Below are 24,249 nucleotides of genomic sequence, written 5' to 3'. Positions count from 1 at the left end.
CTGTGACACACTTTGTTACTGACTGAAAATAAAATAGTATTGAAAACAGGATTGGAGAAATTATCCTAGAAGTCTGCTTATCTTTCGATTCTTTTTCTACTGGGAAAAATATATAATGCGTGAAAGAAAAAAGTGTAAGAACAAAATAGGAAAAAGAATAAACCATGAATAATGAGTTTTCCTTGTTTTATGGATTATCCAATGCAGAAAAGAGATAAAAAAGGGATAAGGATTGGACAGACTAATGAAGTTATTTCCTAAATAAGAGAGAGAGAGAAAAAAAAGAAAACGCTTTTGTTCTCTCTGTTGGCTGTATCATTTTCAATCTGTGCTGTAATATCTTATTATTGCGAAGATGTAGCAAATTCACGATGTCGTGTTAAAAAAGAATAAGTTCAAAACAATCTGGTTTATTTTAGGCTCTCTTAGAGAGAGGGGAAAAGCTGTCTGAACTAGAACAGAGAACTGAGCAGATGAATGTTCGAGCCAAGGCCTTCGCGGACGCTGCTCATCAGCTGACACTTAAGTACAAAGATAAGAAGTGGTATCAGGTTTGAGGCCTTGTCACGTGACCGCACAGGTGGGAAGCCTGTGGTAATCTGCACAGGCATGTTGCAGCAACATCGTATGATGATAGAACAGTCAACTCTTATGATCGATCGAACCGCTTTGCTGATAGAAACGTACCCTCGGTAGAATTGAAGGATGAGGTTACAAACAGCTCCCGTACAGCAGACACTTCCCCACAACGGACACGCCGTTTTTAAGGATACTAAATTGAGAACTACTCCCGCAGCAACACTGTTGTTGTTCATAGACAGCCGTCACGCAACTCTTGTGCCGCATGCTTGTTCCCTACTAGTCTAAGAAGCAAACGTCCCCGTGCGAGCAAAGCGCGAAAGAAAGGAGGCTTTTATTGATTACGGCTTGGGGAGAGGGGGTTAATAAAATCAATCTGGAGAACAGAATTTCACAAGGCACTTGTACACTCCACCCAGCCTTTTGCAATTTTGGCAACCCGACCCCCTATGGGGATTTCCGAAATTATGTACCCCCCACCCATCCCTTCTTATGGTTGTGAAAATTGGACCTGTCACCTCAGATCTAGAGGTTTGCTCGCACATGAAGGTTTGCTATTCAGGCTAGATTCTCGTTGTATTTTAGTTTGTGTTAAGCGGCTTCGAAAAAAATATTCAAGTTTGTTATAGATTGTTAAACTCACCTACCCGTATACATGAAGGTAAAAAGTTTTATTCCTGATTGTTCTTTTTTGGGCAAGGTCGGGTAGGATGCGGTGGGTAGGCTCTTTAGGGCCGGTTTACATGGAGGTGGGGGGCCCAGGTAGGTGAGGTAACCTGCTTAGGTGGGGTAACCCACCTGTCCATATTATCTCTCATTTTAATTTGGTTACGTTTACATGATCGGTGGGGTGACCATATGAGAGATTATACGGGCAGACGGGTTACCCCACCTAAGCGGTTTACCTCACCCACCTGGGGTCCACCTCTATGTAAACAGGCCCTTAGACTCGGTCAAAACAAAGGAGAAACACTGGTGTAAAAATAGGAAAACAGGGTGTAATTTTTAACCAACAGATCAGTGCGCTGCTGACGACTTCGCTTAGAAACCAAGTTATTCAAAACATAGGAGAGGAGACTGGTTATGAAAGCAGGCAAACATTAAAGTTGAAAACAACAGTACTGTAGATTATGCTGGAAGCTCCCTGACCGTGCACAATTCGTTGTTTTTTGTTCACAAGTTTTAACTGAACAAATTAATGCGATTTTTCTATTGGTCAGTAAGTTCAAAATGATAGGGATGGTATTGAACGATGTGCACGTTCAGGTCCAAAAAAGCTAACAAAAACATAACAGAGGAGTCTAACGGGTTTCATAACCCTTCCACTTTAATGACTTTAATAGCTATGTTCAAAATAAGCCAAGTGAGCAATGCTTCGCATGATTTGGGTTAGGTATAAATATGTAAGGATTTTGCTCCAAAATCAATTACAAATAACGAACAAAACAGTTTTTGCCATTGCTCATGTATTGGATTTTTTAAACTTACAGGATTATTTAAACATTTTGCATTGAAGAGTTGCCTTTTTAGAAGGCTTAAACGGAATGTTTGAAACAAAATGTTAATCATTCTAGAAAGGAACAGTGCTTCCTTCTGTTGTAAGCAGTTTCTTAGCTTGTTTGTTAATAGATTATTAGTAAGAATGTAACACGATTCTGTGCCTAGAAAAATTCTAACATTGATGTTAATACACTGAGTATTGTGTAAAAATGTGTAAACGTTAAATGGTGTATCTAGATATATAGGTATCAATGATAGAGGATAGGTATTGATGAAGTACTGTATTGAACATTAAACGGAGAACAGAATATGTGAATTTCTCTCAATGTTAATATAATCTTTTCTAAATGGCAAGGGAATTGTCGTTTAAAGAGGGCACAAAAAACTGCTATTATCTTAGTATAATATTATATGGAAAAAAAGAGAACTGTATTAATCCTTACTTAGGACGTCCTTTTTTAGAGCGAGAGAACTAGTATCCCCAAAATGCTCGTGGACATTACCACCCTCGAGGAAGATTGGAAAGAGGAAAGAAAATATAAGCGGGCACAGCTTTGTGTAGCCTGTTTCCTCCAGGTGGAAATTTTCATTCGCGCGAGCGTGGACGCGTGGCTCTTTAATGCAGGTTTAAACAGCCTGACAGTGCTTTTGAGGGATTTCTTTTTGGTCTGGTTTCAGAATTTTTTTTTCGTCTCTTGCACGTTCTGGGCTTTTTAACTTAATTTCCTACTTCAACATACATACATTGATACATATATAATCTTTATTTAAACTCGAATTTTAGTGTAGCTACACTATATGGCTAATATCTTCGAGCGAAAAAAAAATTAAGATCTTTAAGAGTGGAAAAATATACACACACTAAACAAGACAAAAATTATTTTAAAAAACTAATCAAACTTATTGAGGCTTTGCACACGTCGCTTAAAATCAGAAGTTGTCGTTCTTGGCTTTCTTAGAGTCAACAAATGGGTACCGCGCAAATTATAGTCCCTAGTTTTTTCGTCGCAATTTTTAAAACAGAAGAGGTTGAGTAATCACACATTAAAATTGTGTTTCCTCCGCCATATATTTGTCTCCAGCCCCTTTATCGTCTGTGCTTGATCCTGAGAGCACAGGATGAATTCTACCACGGTTCAAAATATTTCTTCGGTCACGTCCGCTACATGCAGAAAAGAGTTTCCAGATTACAAGTCGATAATTCCTGTTGCTCAGCACGTAAATGAAGGGATTTGCACAACTATTGATGAAGACAAGAAGCGAAAGTCCATGATGAAGTTTGTTATCAAGCTTCGCCTTTCCCGCCATTGCCAGCGCGTAGTTGGTCTGACTGGGCGCCAAACATACAGTCAACATCAGGCAGGCAAGACCCACCATACGCGTAATTTTCCCGCGCATTTTGGCCCTGCTCTCTGCTGAAGAGGCGGCGAACAAGGTGGTCTTGTAGACCATGTGCCCATATAAGGCAAGCATGGTTAAACAAGGGAAAATCATTTTGAAAGAGACTTGAATTATGCCAACGATAGCCCGAGTCGGCTGTTTACCCCACAAAAATAACCACTTGCAACGCCGACTTGGTGGATTTGACGGAACGTAACCGACTTCGAAAAACGTGCTGCCGCATAGAATAAGCGACCACACCCAAGCCGCGAGAATGTAAATGAGAGTTCTTTTAGTGTTAAAAGTGTTGCTGTAATTGAAAGGCTTTACAACCGCATACCACCGCTCCGTTGACAGAGCCAAGCAAATGTACGCTGAGAAAATCACAAGCTGGAAAAGAAAAACGCGATCCCAAAAAAATCTGCAGAAGATCTCTCCCATGACGTGATTAGTTGGGTACGGAAACGAGTCACCAAGAACAAATGCTGGGTTTGTAACTAAAAGGGTGGCTGTCAGAACATCAGCTATGGCCAGGGTCAGTATCAAAATGTTATAGGATTTCTTCAATAGTGTTCTCTCTCGTCCAAAGACACAAATTACTAAGGTATTTCCAAGAAAAGCCACTGTAGCGATTACAGAGTAAGTGATTTGAGTGAAAGGAGTTATACCAGGCATTGCTGAGGTACCTTTAGGCAAGGAAGACGATGCTGTTGAGTTTGACGAGCTATTCATGTCAATCGGCGACTTTAGATGACAACGTCTCTAAACTATGATGATGTTAGGTACCTTCAAAGTTCCTTGTTGCTCTGACAGTATCTGGCCCGAAATTGAATGAGAAGAACTAAAAGGATTTAACATGAAAAAAAAAGTGAACAGGAACACTTACGGCATTTCCTCCATACTGAACGTGTAACTAGGAAGTTTCTATAAGTTTCACGTTGTAGTAGTTCAAAATAACGGCAAAGAAATTTACAAAAAGGTGTGCTGCACGTGCAAAGTTGTTTTTTTGCTACTAACTGTTTTGGCCGTTTCCGTTGCCGCTTACAATTACACGATTTTATATTTTGTTCGAGTAAACTATAAATACTAGCGAGAGCTTCGCTTTTGCCTTAGTTTATATATTAGATGTAGCATGAGTTTTCATTCATGAATTCACTTGACCAAGCGGGGGGAGGCCAGACTAGGTTGTTCCTGGAGACTGACCAAAAGCGTGACCAAGCAAAAAGCAAAGCATAAGAAATGTTTTTTCGAAACTTTTGTCGTAAGTCGAACACAAGAAAATACAATCTAGATTTTTACTCGAGCAACTCGGTTGGCTGCTCCTAAAATGGTTCATTTTTGCGCCAAAACGAAACGTAACGTACATGTCTGGGACTCCCTTCCTTACCCTACTGAGTTTTTTACCCCAACGTTTAAATTTATCGACTGGTTTTTGAAAAAAAAATTTGAGCCCTTTACAAATGGCGATTCTATCGTATAAAGGTCCATATTTAACACAGCGGTCAATAAATAAGAACTAAAGAGACTTTTTTTAAAGATAACAAAGACAATGAATTAACCTACCAGAGATCAACCCTTGCAGAAGGTAATGATATGGCATAGAACAGATATGTGTTGGTCTTCCAGTGCAATGAAGCTGTACGTGCTTTTTTGATTGAGCGTTTCGACTGCTGGCAAACTTATTTCCTTGCCATTGACGTTCGGATCACGTACTCACCAAGAGACTATGGAAATCCATTAATTGCCTCTTCAGCAATGAATCAGTTGTCAATTGAAAGGTATAAAATATTCCAATTATACCCTATTCAGTGCTCCTCGCATATCATACACCCCATCCTTACCGTGTGTAGTCGTGAAATCCTATATACCTAGAGGACGATAGCGAGGCTAAATAATGGTTTGAAACCGCTTTAAAATTACAGGAGCATATAGATCTATATCAGAACGAAATAAATACAATTCTGAATGACAATTTGAAAGCCTCTTTATGCCGGTTTCTGGCAATAAAAAATGTTCGGAAAGCAATTGTATCTCACAATTAATTTTCTTGAAATTCGAATGAATATGTCAAGTGGCGCAAGAGAATGACATCTGCCTGTAAATGGTTTGTTCCGACACTTTGCTCACTGAAGTCAAATAAAAATTAGATAAGTTGCCTAAAGCTAAATATTTTTCAACAGAAATAAGATCCGATTTTGCTAATCGCATTTTAAGAACATTATCAAAGATAAAATCGCTTTTTAGGGTTACAACTGGCGGGAATCGAAGCTTCCTCTGACACTTCAGTTTTCCTTGGTCAAAAAGACATTCAGTTAGGCTTCAAGTTTCATCATGTTGCTTAACAACGATCGGTGCTCCAAAATAAGACATTTTAAATTTCATTTTGAAAACCCTGCAAAATGGTTGTCAAATGGCCTTCATAACGACTTCCGTCAGCTGCGATGGTTAGATTTGCAAGTGTTGATTTTTTCTCTGTTTTCAAAATAACTTCCTCGAGGAATACATCCTTGGAACACAATTATGCTGAACGCGTGGCGTTTGAATTGAGGAAGCCACTTAAGCTCCCACGCCTTGTTTCCAATGGAAATTCCATGATTGAAACTTAGACTAATTTGAAGGCGATTTTCGCAGGGAAAGACTAATTTTTTTTTCACCACATCTACAAGCACAGTTTCCTATTTAAATCGTGATTTAAATCTGGAATCTGGGCAAAACTAGATTGTAAAAAATTTATAGTATGGCTCTAGTTGTGAATGGTCCAGTAGGGAGTAAATCAGCTGGGGGGACACGAATTCTGGGTACCAAGTCTACCCATAAATTGACAAAAGAATTACGTTTACAATTACATACCTACTGAAGTTTCATTAAAGCCAAGCAACGAGTAGCATTTTCTTAAAACGCATTTACAGCTTGCGAGCACACGTCTCCATTAAAAACGTTCAGCTGGTTTCAAGAGATTGAAGGTTTACCATACCCACGCTTCTCGTAAACAAACGATAAAATAAAGAAGAAAATTACGTTGTTCGAGGGGGCTTTCTGTTAAACAAAGAGTCAAAGGAAGGAGGCCATTTAGGGCGAATGAGGACATTTATCCTGGAACATTGGAACTTTCTTGGTTTAAATTCAACATTATATCAAAGCAATTCGACCGTCAACTGACCGGTGGTCCGGCGCAAATTAATTCTAACCAACGGAGTAGGGACTGGAAACGCTACTAAAAGAATAGGTGCGGACTGGTTTTAGAAATACATGGACAATTAGAGGCAGATAAATCCGCTGTCTTTAATAGTAGTAAAGACAGAAAAATTAAATAAATAACTGTTTTTCAGTCCCTGCAGGTTAAACATTTCGAAAAGATAAATTATTGCTTTAGGTTATTAAAATTAGCCTGACGATAAGTTTGTGAGCCATTTATGAGAACCATTGTCAAATTGTTATCTCTGCTCTCGATTTTATCGCCTATCTCGACAGGATCTCCGTCATAAAAAGACACAAAGACGTTTTTACACTCCCTTAAGACCACCGAGCTTTTTCCCCACGCAGTCATGTAACGCACATGAAGACGTATAGCCAGGAAATTTACACGATCAGGCAGTTACGATCACGCAACCAAGTAACCCATAAGATCAGGCAACCTGAAACACACCTGTTAAGGTTACTACCGACAGTAGTTCTAGAAACTGTAGTTTTTTTGAGTAAGTTACACGAGTACACGATCACGATCAAGCAACGAAGTAACGCACACGATCACGCAACCTGAAGCGCACCCTGTAAGGTTACTATAGTAGCTCTAGAAACTGAGGTGAGGCAGCCACTGTTCCGTTAAGTAAGTATTGTTGGTTGTTCTTGTCCACTTCTTCTAAAACGTATCTATAGTTCACCATAAGTCCAAAGGAATTCTGGAATCCTCTAGCGCTTAAATCCGCAAACCAATTCAGTCTCCACATGCACGCACCGTTCCTGATGTGAAAATTTCCTGACAAAAAAAAAGGAAGACCAATTAAGCAAAAATAACACATGTGAGATCATTTGTGCAGGAATTCTTTTCTCAACAAAAGGCATTGTTTTGAGAAAATATTATCATCATATTGATGGTTTGTTAATTCGGGCTTTTGAATGATGCCTGACGGCCAAAGCTCCAATAAAGCGCACCAGTCAAGCCTGTATCCTCTCTTGAACTAACAGCTGCGTGAGAGGCCTAAAGAGACCATCAAACCTAACAATATTTCTAAATCATCTCTAACAATATCGGGGAAAGAAACATGCATCTAATCAGAAATGATTTTCACTGCGCCGAAATTTCCATAAGCCTTGGACTTTAAAAAGTAAAAAATTGAAAAGCAAGCTACAGTCACTTTTACCAACAGCCAAAAAACGGGACAGAAAATTCCTTACTCATGAGACATGTACACAGAGCAACCCATGCAACCCTTGACCCGTTTATACAGAAGACAGCCTGCTTTCCTGACTACGAAATGCGAAAGAAGATTGAGTAAGCTATCAGCTAGTGGTAAGTACCCCTAGATAGGTGCGGTTACACATACCACGGTAAAAGGCATTTCCAACGGTAAGACATCCATGGTAAATTTAACGTGGTAAGATGTGGTTACACATGAATTACTCAGCAAGGAAAATTAGCCAGTCTTACGCTTCAATCGCGTTTTCGCGGTAATAAATTCATTTTTACGTATAATTGAAGCAAGAATTTCATTTGCTATCTTAGTCCTGATAAAAATCAGCAAGGGTATATACCATTTTTTTTTAATCTAGGCCTTAGATTCCAGTTTGCAGTTGTCAGGATACGAACATATTTTGGTTAATATCTTTCTTACAGCTGTTTCTTACATCTGAACCAAGAAACCAGCTGAAATCTTGCCTTAAAACCTTAATAATATTGCCCGGTTGCTTTCATCTTAACGTGAAAATCTGCCACGTGAACATCGACCTTTCCTGAAACAGCTCGCAAGGAACCCGCTAAAATAAACAATTTTTATTGCGGTTTCATGTTGGTGTCTAATAAAGAATGCTAAATTGCACTGAAAATTAAAAAGACCTGTTTCAGCCCCAAAGTGTCAATTCAGCCCTGCAGGCCAAAGTCTGATTCAACCCTTCCTGGAGTCATTTGAGCACAATTCAGGCCAAAAAAGCTCAATCAAAAGGCTATTCCAGCCCACGCTAGGGCCCATTTCAGCCCTGGGACCAAATCAGCCCTAGCTAACTGGACTGTAATATAGATTTAGCCAGGGCTAAAAGCGAAGCTCTCGATAATATTTATAGTTTGTTCAAACAAAATATAAAATCGTGTAATGCTAAGCGGCGAAAGCAACGCCGGAGAACGGTGAAAAAACAACAATAGGTCTAATTAGTAAAAAAGCAACTTTGCACGTTCAGCACACTTTTTTTGTACATTTCTTTGCCGTAGTTTTGCACGACCACAACGTCAAACTTCCAGAAACTTTTTTATGGAGGAAATGTCGTACGTGTTCTCGTTCACTTTTTTTTTCACTGCCGCTCATTTTCTCCTTGCATTGGCGGCCGCTAGCATTTCTCTTTTTGTCACCGCCGCTACAAAATTTTCATGTTGTTCTTCCTCCAAAAATGTCTCCTTTGTTTTTTATCTCTCGCTCTAAATCTCTGTTGCCCTTTTCCTCGTTTGCCTCTGCTTTACAGACGCGGGTGGCTATGCAATTTCCCGCCAAAATAACCTCGAGTTGCATTTGGGTTACGATACCTGTTGATTGAGTTATTTCACATTCGTATGCCTGTGGTGCGGACGGACGGTCGGGCGTACGGTCACGTGATTAACAAGTTTTCTTGGATGGGTAGATTACCACATTTTCTTACCCATGGTGCTCCGCTGCGCGCGCTTCGCGCCCGAGAGCTCCGCTATTAGCCCTAATTTAAGGAAACCAAATTAGACTCAAAAATGGGACTCTATTTTACGCACCGAAACGGCCCTATTTTGGGGGCTAAAACAGATCTTTCTGATTTACAGTGTGGTTTTCTTGCCCTGGGTATCGGCACCCCCTAGCTATTTAACACGTCAAATATCATGGGCGCTTTCTTTCTTCTTTTCGACGTAGCCATAGATATTTCCATCGGGAAATTTATCTCAGGAAATTCCGGTCACATGCACCACACCAATATCCCAAGGTAAAAGTGTCCAATGTAACCACACCTATCTAGGTTCCCTTTCATAGAAGACCTAATTCACAAATTGCAGCATATTCATGTGTTACATACTCCTAGTGCTCAGTTTAAGAGAACAGTCTTACCAACAGGATCCATGACAAATCCTCTTCTCTTTTCTTTGTACAGATACCTGAAACGGTTCACAATAAGTTTTAGTCATAAATCAGTCTTCAACTCGGTGTCAAATCTAAAAACATGCCAAAGTAATTAATTGCCCTGCTCAGTCACAAAGGACTTCAAAACTTTAACACAACACTTGAAATAACACTTTTTAAATTATTCTGTGTCTTCACAAAATGCAAGACAAATTTAGAAATCAGCTTGAAACGAACGCACGCGTCTTGAAACGTGAGCGAAGTTTGTTGTTACTTCCGATTGGTCATACTGAAAGGAGGGTGGAATTTGTAACAGCCTCCGCCTCTCCCAATTAATCAATCCATCAGTTTAAAGGGGGCATGTTATGATTTTTTGGCGTCAAAGCCGAGCTTAAATCGTACTCGGAACTCTAAATGAATGATACGAAATAGTTCTAACAGAAAGCGAAAACAAAGCATAATTGATTTATCGCCATTTCTCTAAAGCAAAGGGCTTTAAATTTAAAAAGTTACCCAAGTTTTACAAGTTGTGATCCGTTTCCATACTGGCAATCAAAAGCCAAAGCCGTGACATGCATTTATAGCATTTATAGTTGAGGTATAGTGCAACACAGCCTCCCACGCAAACGTTTTTTGGGGAGTTCGTTTTTCATCCCTCCCCTAAAAACGCCTGCGTGGGACGCTAAGTGCAACACTGAAAATTAGAAAGTGCCAATTCAGCCCGGCTGGCCAAAGTCTGATTCAGCCCCTCCGAATCCATTTGCACACAAATTAAGCCATAACAGCCCCATCAAAAGGCTACTCCAGCCTACGCTGGGACCCATTTCAGCCCCTCGGGTCCACATTAGCCCTAGGTAATTGGACCGTATTAGCCCTGATTTAACGGAGCCGAACCAGACTCAAAAATAGGACTGAATTTTACCCACCGAAACGGCCCCACTTTTAGGCTAAAACAGATTTTTCTGATTTACAGTGTCATGGCAGAGTCATTTTAAATAAAACTGAACCGTTCTCTCGAGGTCTTCTTTGATTTCAAATTGTTTTGATGGTATTGACAATAAACTCATCTTCAGTTTCAAGGATTTTGAGAAGCAGTTGCTTTAATAATTTGAATCGCAGCCCATCAGGTACCTGGCACACAAGCGCAGCAGAGGGGACTTCAAGCAGTTAGATATGGCTGGGTCACGATGCCAATCACTGGTCTCCAAGATCTCCTACAGAAGGAAGAAAGATGTTTTTATGATTAACCTGCTGCAAGTCTGTCGAACAAGGCTATTTGCAAATGATAGACTTTTAGCAGTATTTCTAGGTTTTGGCTGAGAACCGTTGAGCCGTTACTTTTGAGCATGTAGTCACCATCTTGGATTATGCGAAGAACGCGACACCCACACAATCCCCAAGGATTCTCATCATCACCTCACCGTACCCAGAGCAATAGGGAGCTTTAGCAACGACGACGACGACGACGGCAACCAGGACGTCAAAAAAGCAATAGGTTTATTACGCAAAACAACAACTTTGCACGTGCATCACCCTTTTTTGTACATTTCTTTACCGTCCTTGCACGACTACGACGTGAAAATGCCAAATTGCAAGTTTTATGGAGGACGTAAACAAGCGACGACGAATCTCTTTTCCTCTCTCTAAACTTGAGTGCGGTCCTCAAGAAATCAACTCCAGGGAAATTCGCCTGCACTTACCATTTTCTGCAAATTGGAATAAACGCGACAACGATTGAAAAAACGGGAATTTTTTTTGCTACCGTTACCGTCGTCGATGCTAAAGCTCCCTGTTATGTCTCATAATCCAAGATGGCGACTTCATCGATTTTTAGCGCAAAGATTGAGGCAATGGTCAAAGTCTACCTAAATAATGGGCATCATGCCCCTTATTTTGATAACATGGAACAACTAAGTCCATTGTCTCAAATCGTAAAGTTACAAAACAAAGCGGTTCGTGTTATAAATGATGTTCTTTTAATGGAATCAATAACTCCACACTACACATCCTTAGGCCTTCTGAAATTTCCTGATATTGTTAAACTGAACACATGTATGCTTTTTTATGATTATTTTCACCATGAAAAGTTTCCTAATATACCTGTTTCATTAGTATCTGAACTACATAATTACAGTACCCGCAGTGCATCATCCAATCAAGTTGCAATACCTTTATTTCGAACTAATCCTAGGAGATTTTGCCCCAGCATTATTGGAAGTTTCTTTTGGAAGGTTATTCTGCAATGCATTAGAGACAAACCATCTAAAAAAATGTTTAAAAAAGCACTTTTACGCTAATACCTGGCTCAATACTAATGAATCAATATCCCTTTTATAACTTTCTGAGCTATTTGTCATTTTTGGTTTACTTTTTTATTAATAATCTTAAGTCCTTTGTTATACATAACTTTAAGGGGCACAATATTAGTTTATCTAGATGTGCCCCTCTCCTCTCCTTCCAATATACAATGTAATTCAATTTAAGTGTTGTAATTTCTATTTTACGCGTCTTTTTTCCTTTGTAAATCTTTATCTGTTACTATTATTATTTTTCTCAGTTATATTTACATAACTATGTATCACGCAGCTAGGAGTTGGAGAAATAAATAAATAAATAAATAAATAAATAAGTTATCAGCAGGAAAAACACAGCAAAGGATGCCACATGTATACCCACCTTAAACACTACAAGCGAAGACATGTCCGTATTTTGACGAGCTTCAAGAATCTGTTTTTGTTCATCTTCCAAAAGAAGAGTTTGGGGAAGATCATTTTCTGTCAAGAAAATGAAGAAATCTTTCATTCAAGAAAGATGAAAACTATGAAGCTGGTCCTATGGTGAAAAGTTTATTAGGCGACAAACAGCCAGTTCAATAGGTGGATCCTGCATTTCCGTGAACAAAGGCACCAATTCCAGGCTTGGGTTGACAACATACAGTGCTGTGTAAAAAATTGTCCACCCAGCCTCGACCTCGTTTCATTAGGGTCGTTTGTACGAGAGAAAAAAGAGCCGCGGCTTATATAAGACGCAAACTGCTCGCAAAAATGGTTCACGGCTGAGTTCGCGGCCTGACCGGTCCAAATGATGACATACGGGAGCTTAAGCAACGACGTTTTTGAGCAACGCACGTCAACCGGAAGTGAGCCTTTTTCTCTTTTAATATACCTTGACGCTACCAAATATGTATTGCTAAGTATCTTTACTCTTACTGAGACGAATTACCAGAAAATAGTGAAAAATTGCTGCTTAGTAATGCAAAACGGCCACTTCCGGTTGACGTGCGTCGCTCAAAACGTCCTTGCTTAAGTTCCCTAGAGTTTGTTTGGGTGCCTCGCGTAATTTGCAACAATGGCTCCAAGATCTCCATACATTTCCTGAAAGAATTTAATATTTGATCAGAGCATTTTCCTGTAGTTTTCCTAACCTTTTCTCTTGATTATGTAAGGATATTGTAAGAAAAAAATTGATGTTAGTCACTCCTACTAATTAAAAGGGTCAATGGGTGAAGTGAGGCACCATAATGGTGTCTTGTGCAAGAACACAACATAACAGGAAGCTTCCTCTTGAAGCAACGAGGACGACGAAGACGTCTCTTAACAACTGAATATACCATGTTTCAAAATTCATCGCTCAAGATCCATGTCTTTCAATTTGTCAAATGTTGGCGAGATTTTTCTGGGCTTGAATTCTAAAGGACTGTATCTTAATCAAAAAATAAATTAGAAAATCGTTGCCTTGTGTGTTCAAGTCCTCAACGAAATGTGAAAGGATGCAGTTTTACGTCCTAATCGAACAACGACGGCAAAGAAATGTGCAAAAAAGCGTGATGTACGTTCAGCGTTGTCGTTTTGCCAATTTAAATCTGTTGCTTTTTTTCCCGTTTTCGTTGCCGTTGTTGTTGTTTAAGCTCCCTGATAACCCCAGCGGGGAGCGAAGCCGGACATCTTAATACGGAGTTCAAAGCACTAGCCATAAACTCGGCCACCGCGTATTCCATCAGGAGCCGTTGTTCTGAGGTCAGTAAATATGAATATTTATACAGGGTCCTACCTTGCTGGTCTAGAGCGTGGCTTATCTGTAATTTAAGCCACTGTCTAAACCCAGGAATCGGAGACAGTGTTGAGTACTGCGTGATGTTTGGAAACTCGTGCTGTAACTGCTCTACCACGTGTTTTATTAGAAAATTACCAAGATCTACACCACTAAGTCCTGCAGGAAAACAATAACAACAACAACCTTACTACGCAGGTGCGGATCTAGGATAAATACTGACTTATTTGCTAAACGAGCGCAGAAGGCGCGAGCTTCTAGTGGGGTCCAAGGCGGGCTCCCCCAAGAAATGTTTTGATTTTTACTCCTTAAAGTCCCTTTCCTGGGTTTCCGAGTCATTCAGACGGGATACTGGCTAGATTTCAACTGGAAAGCATTTTTATTATTAAAAATATATTTAATATGAAAAATGTGACCGATTTCCGTAAAACGATGAAAACCGGTGTGGATCCGCGCCTGCTACGATTTTATCGTTTCGAACCCAAGAGTATTGTCTTAGGCTATTTTAACACTGTACCGGATAATGAGTATGAACATCTATCCAATATCTGACTCTTCACTTTAAAGATTGGCGCAGCGCAGCTTCGCTCGGTTACAGAAATCGCGCCGAAATTACTGTTCTTGCGTGTGAACAGAAGTCATACCCAGTATGGTTTCCGTGCCGGTGCAAAAGCTTCGATATAGTGTGAACAAAGCCTCATTCAGCTTTTAGAGCGGTTTTCATTTGAGTGTCGAAAAGTAATTGGTTTTGCACTTTCTACACGATGCGATTGGCTTAAAAGATTCGCGCCACCTTTTCATCCAATCAGAAGTAAAACCAAAGCCAATTGTGACGCGCTCGCATGCATTTTCCCGCGCTTTGCGTCAGCCACATGTAATTACTTCGAGTTTTGATTGGTTCAATGTATTGTCTGTGTCCTATGTGATTGGCCAGAGTATTTACTTTGGTTTTGGTTTTACGACACTCAAACGAAAACCACTCTAAAAGGATCGATGATATACGTTTACGAATCCATTTGAAAGAATGCCGAAGAGGCTTCACCGAACCTATTCACCCCCAATACCCACATACTCATGACATATCTCCACACACTGACTATAATTAGTTGAGAGAATTTGATAACAGATCAGAGCATTTTCCCTTAAGTTATAATTTCATTCTCATAACCTTTTCTCTTCAATATGTATTGATGCTGTTAAGAGAAAATTGATGTTAGTCATTTTTGGGACTTACGGATTAGACCTTGTGCAGAAGAGACAGTCTCCGTAAACACATTTTGGGGTAGAAACTGAGGATTCTGTCAACTAAACTAACTCCTTGATTTTCATGACTAGCATACAGTCAATTCGCTCTAAGACGGACACCTGTGGGAAGGCAAATAACAGGAGAAAGAAAGGCAGGGACCAACTTTAGGTGTCCGTTTTACAGAGGTGCCCGTCTTACAGAGGTGCCCGTTTTACATAGGTGTCCGTCTTACAGAGGTGTCCATTTTGCAGAGGTGTCCGTTTTACAGAGGTGTCCGTCTTATAGAGGTGTCCATCTTACAGAGGAATCCGTCTTACAGAGCTGTCCGTCTTACAGAGGTGTCCGTCTTATAGAGGTGTCCGTTTTACAGAGGTGTCCGTCTTATAGAGGTGTCCAGTAAGAGAGAGTAGAAGAGGATTCTGTAAGTTGAACTATTTTCTTGATTTTCAAGTCTAGCATTCAGCCAACTCGCTCTAAAACGGACACCTTTGGGATTGGCATTAAGTGTCCATCTCAGAGAGATGGCCGTCGTATAGAGAGTCAAATAAACGGAGTAAAGAAAGACAGGGACCAACTCTAGGTGTCCGTCTAATAGAGGTTTCCGTTAGAGAGAGAGTCAAGAGGATTCTGTCAGTTGCGGAACTATCTCATTGATTTTCAAGACGAGTTTTTATGTCCATATACAAAAACACGCTCAATATCACCTTTCTGCGTCGAGGTAATGGAATAAAATACAGCTGTAGTCCTCTTCTCCAGTTCATATTCATACTCGTCTCGATCAACCTCTGGTTCACTAAGTATAACCTGAATAAAAAATAAAAAGTTCTCATAACAACTAAACTCCATCACTGCCTTCGTATAATTATGTAGAGCGGGGAGCAGTAGCAATGGTACCAATAAATTCTCCAGACTTGCCTATTTCCTACTTCGCTTTACCCACGAATCACTGTGAAATGTTTACTTTGATGTACTAAATTAGGAAGTCAAGAAAAGAGAGAGCGCCCTAGAGTACATGTAGCTTCTTATGCATGTGTTCTTTTGGCTCGTGGAAACTTCACGATTCAAGACATGAAAAACTAAACAGCGAAACAAATGCCTGGTTTCACTGCCGTAAAAACAGGTTGTACAGAAGAATCTTGATTCGTCGAACCCTCGGTTTCTTGAAAATCTCGATAATTCAAACCAAAACTTTAACTTTCCTTCGTAATTAAACACTATAATTTTATCCCGATTTTTCAATACTCCGGAAAATTCTAACCATTTTCCTTTCTTCCGGGAAGGTAAGAAAAATCGCCTCTAGACCGTGATTCATTTTAAACTGCGATGATGTTTCAATCAAACTGTTATTAAACAAACCTGAATATTATCAGAAATTTCATATTCCAAGGCCGTATGTAAGACTACCACAGGTTCCCCAGGCATTGAGCGATGCGTGTAGATATAACACCGCCTGTCAGGAGCAAGCCGCCGCTTTAGATCTTCCCAGCCGTACATAGAATGTACTGCCTCGTAACGTATAATCTAAAAGAAACGAGCATGTACTAAGACATGTGAGAAAAGCCTTCCTTTAGCCTGTTCCAGGGGAGTATGGATCGAGAAAAAACGTGCGAGAAGCCGCTTGAGGGTTGGGGAGAGGAGGTAGCACGCTTTTTTCGCTCGTCCAATCTTCTTGCACGGTAAGAGAAATAAGTTACAGTGTGCCACAAAATTTTTGCGGAAGTATAATTTTGCGGATTAGAGATTTTTTGCGGGAACTAATTTTTGCGATTGTGAAAGACTCGTTCTTATCTCTGGGGATATGCAGTAATTCTGCGATTTTCAGGAAGAGGCTTTCAAATACACAATTTTACAAAGAACCCTGTCAGTAGACTAACAACAATCTTATTGTTGTTGTAGTTTTAACACAACTACAGGCAATCAAATTACTCGAAACACACGTAAAAAAGGCATACAGAACCGGGTAAAATACGTTAATCAGTGTCACTCTATTACAATTACGTCTTACCCTAATGACTAGAAGCGATATCACTTGACGCATTATTCCCAAGTCACTTTTGTTCAGAAATACACACAACACTTACCGTGATAAGTACTTTATATTGAACACAATTATTTGAATTTCCATATGATTTCATTTTTGACAGAATTGCTTGCGTTCAGGTGAGGATTAAGGTTACGGGACACTTCTTGATGTCTTCCATTAGGAGCAAGAATCTCATTAGCGAGTATTTCTGGACATAACAGTCTATTCAATTTAGTCTGCGCATGCCCCAGTATGACTGATTGCTTCAGTAAGTGATCAACAATGAGTAGCAACGGCACCTTGATGCACTATATTATCCCCGCAACTGCACCAGAGTAAATTTCTATTCACACTGGCAGTCACCTTAATTACTATTTACTTCTAAGCCCAGATTAGTACGCTGTGCTCATTTTATCTTTTGCCAGGTTTTCTGTGCGGTTCCGGCGTTCTGAGTTTTAGCATAATTATGCAACGTTAATTCGTAAACAATAACAACAACAACAACAAGAAAAACAAAGACAACGATCGATTTCGGGTAAGTACCTCAGGGCTATGCTCTAGCAGAGCCCGGTGTCCCCTGGTACTTAACTTTTGGGCTTGACGACTAGAATTTCTTAGTTTTTTCATAAAAATCATATGCTGGGTACCCCAGATTTCACAGGTTCAGGGCACTGGGCTCCCTTCAATTATACTTAGAGCACAGCCTTGTACCTTTTCAAGAATGCTTCCAGGTGAATCCCACGTGACTTGTTTAAGATCCAACAATCCAACTGCAAACCATTGAGCAAGTAGATTCTTGATGGAGGTGCTTAAAGCCTGAAGCTCTTGTCTGGCAACAGGGTCTTTCTCATCGTTCAATCCTTCCTTGGTAATAAAAGACACTTCACATTTAACCTTTTGCATCTGACAGTCAACCAGAATTTTACTGTTCAAAAAGGTGCCGAACTGCCGGTCGTAACCAAAGTCTGTGACTCAACGAAACTGAGAACGTTGCTTTGGTGATCAGTGTTTCTATGCATAAATGTAGCCGACTCCTTTAATAAGGACGACTGGTCAGTTTATTTTTACATTGATTGTTCAAGGTTTGGCTTATTTTTATTTTCCTAATGCTAGTTCTACAACTTGAAACATGTTCAACTTAGACACCGCAAGTATTCTGAACCATATCTTTGGTTAGCTCGCACACTTTTTGATAAGTTCTTTGATAGGACGTCAAAAACCCTAACCCTTGATACAACACGTTTTAGAACAACGAACACTAAACCAGCTTTTTTTTCGGTTAAAATTTTCTAACACCAAGTGGAGAAAATGTAGACGTGTGGGCATTGGGGAGTGGATTCATGTGTACAATGGGTGAGTTAACACAAAGGTCAATCAACTTGCACTCAGTTGTTACTCATTTTTATCCGCCCTCTCTTCTATCTTACCAGCAGATCATTTCTCATGTCCACAATATCCTTGACGCCTCCCTGCAGCTTGCTGATCTGTGATAACAACTGGATATGAGCCGGCTCAAGCGCCTGTCGCAGCTTGTCTTCAGCTCTCAACATGGCTGGAACGCCATTTTTCTGCGCCATAAAAAAAATGAAATAAAAAGTCTTATGGCCGGAGAAAACAGCCGACATTTCACGACGCCAGTGGTTTTCCCGCGAAATGACGTCTGAGAAACGAGCGCAGAAATTCCATGCTGATGACGCGTCACTTCCCAGATATGGGTAGTGCTTCTGATTGGTTGAAACAAATTTCCTACGCCGCACGACGAATCATAGGCACTACCCAGATCCGGGTAGTAACAGGTCATCAGTGGAAGTTCTGCGCTCGTTTCTCAGACGTCATTTCGAGAGGAAACCAGTGTTGGCGTCGCAAAATTTCGGCTATTTTCTCATACTACAGAACTTATCAACGACATGAGCTACAAAAATAAATGCTTTGGGAAGGAAGAAACAATCGTAAATACCCAGGGGCGTGAGACAAAGGAGAAAATCTTAGTTCTCCAAGACAATCAAGCCACTGGCTACAATAGGGCAATCCTAGTAATCCTCGTTGCCGTATACACTCCCACAAACCACTGCATACAATGTTCTTGTCTGGAACAGTCACTCATTTAGGAAGGAAAGTAATTGCATGCGAAGAAAAAGAAATATCCGAAATTGGTCAGCCCAAATAGAGAATAAATTAAAATCACTTTTAGCCACTGACCTGAGCTTTTGATAGGCTTGCCGCAGTTTCCATAACTTCTTCATGGTCAACTCCGAGATCACGTTCGAGGACAAGAAAAAACGCCAGTTTTTCAGCCTGTCATGACATGCAAGTTTCAAAATAAACATTTAGATTGCTAGTAGATTCTCAAGAATGTTGCACAAGCAGGCATGTTACAGGCGAACAAGGGAGGAGGGAAACAGACAAAGGAGTGGAGGGTGGAGGGTGGAGGGAGAGGGACTAAAAGATGGGGACGACTGTCAAAACCTTAAAAAGAACAAATCTGACTTGGCTCAGGATTTAATTAACTCCTAAAGAAAACAATTCGGCCATACAATTGACTGGATAAAAAGTATTAGCTCTCTATCCTGAACACCCTAAGTGAGACCAAAATCTGCTAATTCTAAACAATTCATTTATTGGCAGCAGCATTTGTTATCAGCAGAGCCAAAGGCCGAGCCTGACAACACTTATCGAGACCTTGATTATTCCAGATATCTATCACAAAAACAGAATCTAACAATTTTTTATTATTAATTGTTTGGAAGAAAATGATGAAAACACATCATCGAATGAAACTGACACGACATTGTTTTTGGAAATCATGCATTGCATGCACAACCCACAGGTTAGCCAGTTATCTGCTAGCAGATATATAACTAATCTGAAGGTGGCGTGATTTCCAAAACTAACTGTAGGCTGTTATAGACAATGAGAACACAGATAGTGAGCCCAAATAATTATAATAACACCCCTACAACTCACACTATGATTTACATTCCCATCACTTTAATGCGGCAGTTGGGAAGAGAAGAGAGCAGTCCTTTACTTTCTGCATCTCTCCAGTTCTCCTCTCAGCTCTTTTGCTTTCCAACTGCCGAGCCACAACTTGATCGACTAAAAAGGGATGGCTCACAGTCTCAAATGAACATTGTGCTGTGCTGGTGTCAAATATAAGTTTATTAAAATGATACAACTAAAGAGACACTAGTTGTATGTTTTAATACCTTTGTGATTAAGCCACTGTAAAAGTGCCTAACCTCCTTAGCAACAGCCTGCAAGAAAATTAGAAATTGGAAAGGACCGAATATAACTTCAAGTTCTCCATTTTTTTGTACTGGAAGGGGTTTCCATGCATCATTATAAAGGGTACCACTTTTGTCCTTGTTGGTGTTGTGTTCCTACCCTGGGTACCAGAGGTTTTTCTCATGTGCAGCGGGAATTTTAAGTGATGGCAGAGGCCGCAAGGATCACTATAAAGACTTGACAGAAACCGGAAACCTCACTAGAAAAGTCTCTGGCACCCAGGGTATTGTGTTCCCTGTGCCATCATTAGAGAGGGTACCACTATTATATACAGGCATATATAAATAAATGCCCAGCTAAACGAGAAACAATTCATCTGTCTAAATGCAACTTTACCTTAGAGTATTAAGAAAGCAAATTAAGTAAGATTTGTGTGTTTTACATAAAATTCTTAGTTTTGTTTTTCCCTTAAATTGGGTCTCACTTTTCAGTTTTGGGCTTTAAATAGGGTATCAGTTTTTGTTTTTTCTCCTCCTTAAATAGGGCCAGGGTTTAAGACCCTGGGCGGCACACACAAAATTTATGGGAATTTACACCCCCCCCCCCCCCCCTCCCCAGCATCTGCCACAACCATCATCACCATTGTCACATTGTGTTTGCTAAATCTGTGTAAAATATGTCTAAAACAGCAAGCGCTGCTTACATTTGGCATAAGGTCACCAGAAGAATCTGTTCTCCTCATTCTAACTGCTGTACTCAACATTTCACGGATTTGAGTCATCCTATTTTGTGATGGAAGAGCCTCAGTGGTGGGTACATCATGATCAGCCATTTTGAGTAGAAGATTAACCCAACGAGATTCTACATTGTGCACCTGAGTAACAGAAAAAAGAATTATAATTAGTATACATTGTACACACTATCTGTCTTCTCATTGGCTAACAGCCTACAGCTAATTTTGAAAATCAGCGCAACCGACAGATTAGTTGGTTATCTACTAGCACATAAAATATGACTAATCTGTAGGTTGCACGCGCAATGCATGATTTCCAACAGCAAGGTCAGTTCAGTTCCGTGCAACAGTGTCTTTGTCATTCTTTTCGTCAAAACAATGTATAATAAAACAATAACAAAAACCACATCTAATAATTACATGTATAATTTATTAGATTCGGTTCTTGCAATATCCAGTAAATCAAGGTCTTGGCAAGGGTTATTAGCCTCGGCCTTTGGCTCAGCTGATAACGCTTACCTCGTCCATGATTATTCTGGATATCAAAAAAACCTCATCCAATAATAAATTGTCTATAACTTTTATTCACACAATACAAAATATTTTAAACTTTCAAAGTGATACAATTTATCACATTGTGTGCAATGAAAGATTTCTAAGCAGCTATAGAAAGACGTTATTTAGTATAGTGGGTGGCCATGATATAGATGCTAAGCAATTTATTCTGAGTGAAGTGCCTCGTGAAAGCAAATTTATAATTTTGTCATGCGGCACGCGTGAGGATCGTAAGCAGAGTGCAATTAGGCTTTGGTCGTAAACCTTTCTTTCTGTTGGTTTGGTATCCGCAGCTGCCTGACAACAAAGTCACGATTGCGTCCCAGCAGCATGACATCATCGCAAGCAGGCTGCGATTTTGCTTCTATCATACCTCTTTTTTTCTATTGCTTTGGTATCCATAGTTGCCTAGCGACAGGGCTTACTTGAGTCGTGCTACTAAAAAACAGTTTCGTGAGGGTCATTGCGAGATTTGTATTTCTAGTTTTATAATTTATTTAATTACCGCAGTACTTGAAGAACAAAGATGATGTGGTCCGCTGCCCTTGTCAGAAAAGCAATTTCTGCACAGTAATTCTTTATTCCAGCCTTCTAATTGTGGAAGAAATCTATAAAGAATATTACATACACTGGTTTATAATAAGTCAGAGAGTTGGCATGATGTCTAGACTAAATCAGTGTGAATAAAAAAGTAGTTCACCACTGATTGCTAAGACAATTTGGCTCCTTCCCCTGATCACAATTCCTTCCTGAATTATGCACCCCTCTTGACTTAAAATAAGCAACCAAGACAGCCCTATTGGTCATCAACCAGGGCTGTTAATAGCCAATATCTATGATATTATTTTTACCCTTGACAGTTTTCCAGGTACGCTTATGCATACCATGCGTATAGGTAGCTATGCCCCTGGTTGTATACTCACATATAATCACTTTTCAGCAACTGCGGGAGTGTGGGACTGCGGGAGCAGTGTTTCAAGTAAGGTCCTATTTACAAGGAGGGAGGGTTACCCTGGCACTTGCATATTTCTTCTTTTTTCGCACAATGTATTTTCAAGGCAGGTAGGGTTACCCTAGCCCCAGGGTAACCCTACCTGAGTGCTAGGGTTACCCTAGCAAGAGGGTTACTCTACCTGCCTTGGGAATGCTCAGCTAGGGATAACTTGCCTACCCGGGTCAACTTTCCGCCGTCATGCGTGACCAGTAATCGTGCCAATTTGAATGGTATTATGCAATTTCTGAGCTTAATTATAAACATCTGAAAAAAAAGTTATATTCTGTCTACGATGATAATATTTTCTCTTTTTTTCCCAACGTGTTTTCCATAGAGCTCCAAGATTAATGCAAATTTTGGTCCGTTACAAAGAATGTCACCCATGAGGAAACGCGTCAGCAAAGCTTGTAAAGTTAACCCGGGTGATAGGGTAACCCTACCCGTGAAATCTGTTTGTAAACCAGGGCTAACTTTAACCGCTTGCTAGGGTAACCCAAGCACAAGGGTAACCCTCTCTCCTTGTAAACAGGCCCTAAGACATTTAGCAGGCCGGTTATTCTGCGATCTCTTCGATTTTTCAACGTAACTACTTCCAGGTGCTTTTATTTATTTATTTTTTCAAACCAAAGAGATGCCAAAAAAACTATAATTCTACTCTAGCATAGTATTTTACATATGTAAGCTTACAAGCTTAAAATCAGCTGTTAAAATTTGAGCCTTAAATGTAAGTGGGATAACAAAATATGAGTGAACAACTGCATGTTACAGGGAAATCACTTACGAGTTACTTTGCAGGAAAGAGACCTAAAGGAAGAAAATATTGGCATGTCCTGACGAGAAGATGTACTTACCTCAGAAATCGCCAATTTCTGGTCAAAACTTTCATTCCTCGCTGCTGTCGTGTCGCCGATCACCGGAAATGTTAGTTTACTTTTGAGCCTGCATCAGCAGTCAGGGACCATGTCACTTATGCGCAAATGATGTGTCTCTCCGAAGGATGTGCTCCCATAGAAAGTTAGTCTGCAGTGATCACAAATTCTAAGATCTTCAAGGGTTTTGAGAATTGTAAATCTTCCAGTTTCGATTTTTAAGTTCTGATTTCCTATCCTAACTTTGGAGGCGGTACGTTTACGTTCAGGATTGCTGACATGATTAATAAATTCAGAGTACTTTGTTTCATTTTCAAAGATGGAGAAAAATAGAAAAAAAATAGAGGAAAATTCTCGCTTCCTCCCAAACCGCCCCCGCCCCCTAAGTAGTTTTGACATTCATGCAAGATGGCAGCTCGTAACGCAAAGCGCTCGATCTCGATGATCTTACGTAAAAATAGAGTTCTTTGAACAGTCTAGAGAAGAGAGAATCCTCCCATAACCTGTTGACAGACCTCTCATTTCTCTTTAGATACAGAGAGGAGAAGTCGTCACGCCACATTGTCATGGAAAAAAAATTTCTAATTTTCAAAAAAACGTAATCCTGCAAATATGGTAAAAAAAATCGAAAAAATTGACATGTATGACTTTGCTGTGCATGAATGCATCCTGGAACAAAACGGTAGCCCAAACTTTTCTTCCATCGTTCGACAAATTGACAGAAACGCCATTTCAAGGCGTCTCTGTCAAGAATTGAGTCAAGAAAGACTGTTCAGATCCGGGAATTTTGCAATCATGCCTAACACTA

General features: G+C 40.0%; 3 protein-coding genes across 3 annotated transcripts in view; 1 reads left to right on the top strand and 2 right to left on the bottom strand.

Annotated features, from left to right (window-relative positions):
* The window catches only part of LOC140952912 (syntaxin-binding protein 5-like), a 32,173-nt gene extending 29,786 nt beyond the window's left edge, over window positions 1-2,387 (top strand). The window contains exon 27 of the mRNA XM_073402369.1: window positions 420-2,387. Within this exon, the coding sequence (XP_073258470.1) occupies window positions 420-557 (138 nt within the window). The 3' untranslated portion in view covers window positions 558-2,387. The remainder of the gene's footprint in view (window positions 1-419) is intronic.
* A 734-nt stretch (window positions 2,388-3,121) lies between these two features.
* LOC140952931 (QRFP-like peptide receptor) lies at window positions 3,122-4,444 on the bottom strand. The gene has a single exon (XM_073402388.1). It carries the CDS (start codon window positions 4,189-4,191, stop codon window positions 3,124-3,126), a length of 1,068 nt encoding a protein of 355 aa, XP_073258489.1. The 5' UTR covers window positions 4,192-4,444; the 3' UTR covers window positions 3,122-3,123.
* Window positions 4,445-7,006: 2,562 nt separating this feature from the next.
* LOC140952921 (malonyl-CoA decarboxylase, mitochondrial-like) lies at window positions 7,007-23,487 on the bottom strand. The gene is made up of 12 exons (XM_073402379.1): window positions 23,424-23,487; window positions 20,994-21,164; window positions 19,265-19,360; window positions 18,493-18,633; window positions 17,777-17,929; window positions 16,399-16,563; window positions 15,747-15,846; window positions 13,797-13,955; window positions 12,423-12,520; window positions 10,878-10,960; window positions 9,735-9,781; window positions 7,007-7,435 (listed from the first exon to the last, which is right to left on the bottom strand). Exons 2-12 carry the CDS (start codon window positions 21,120-21,122, stop codon window positions 7,239-7,241), a joined length of 1,368 nt encoding a protein of 455 aa, XP_073258480.1. The 5' UTR covers window positions 21,123-21,164; window positions 23,424-23,487; the 3' UTR covers window positions 7,007-7,238.
* Between the last annotated feature and the right edge of the window lie 762 nt (window positions 23,488-24,249).

The sequence above is a fragment of the Porites lutea genome, chromosome 1, assembly GCF_958299795.1.
Source record: "Porites lutea chromosome 1, jaPorLute2.1, whole genome shotgun sequence".
Classification (NCBI taxonomy): domain Eukaryota; kingdom Metazoa; phylum Cnidaria; class Anthozoa; order Scleractinia; family Poritidae; genus Porites; species Porites lutea.
The sequence above is the reverse complement of the archived record's forward strand: the minus strand, read 5'-3'. Positions and strand labels throughout refer to the sequence as shown.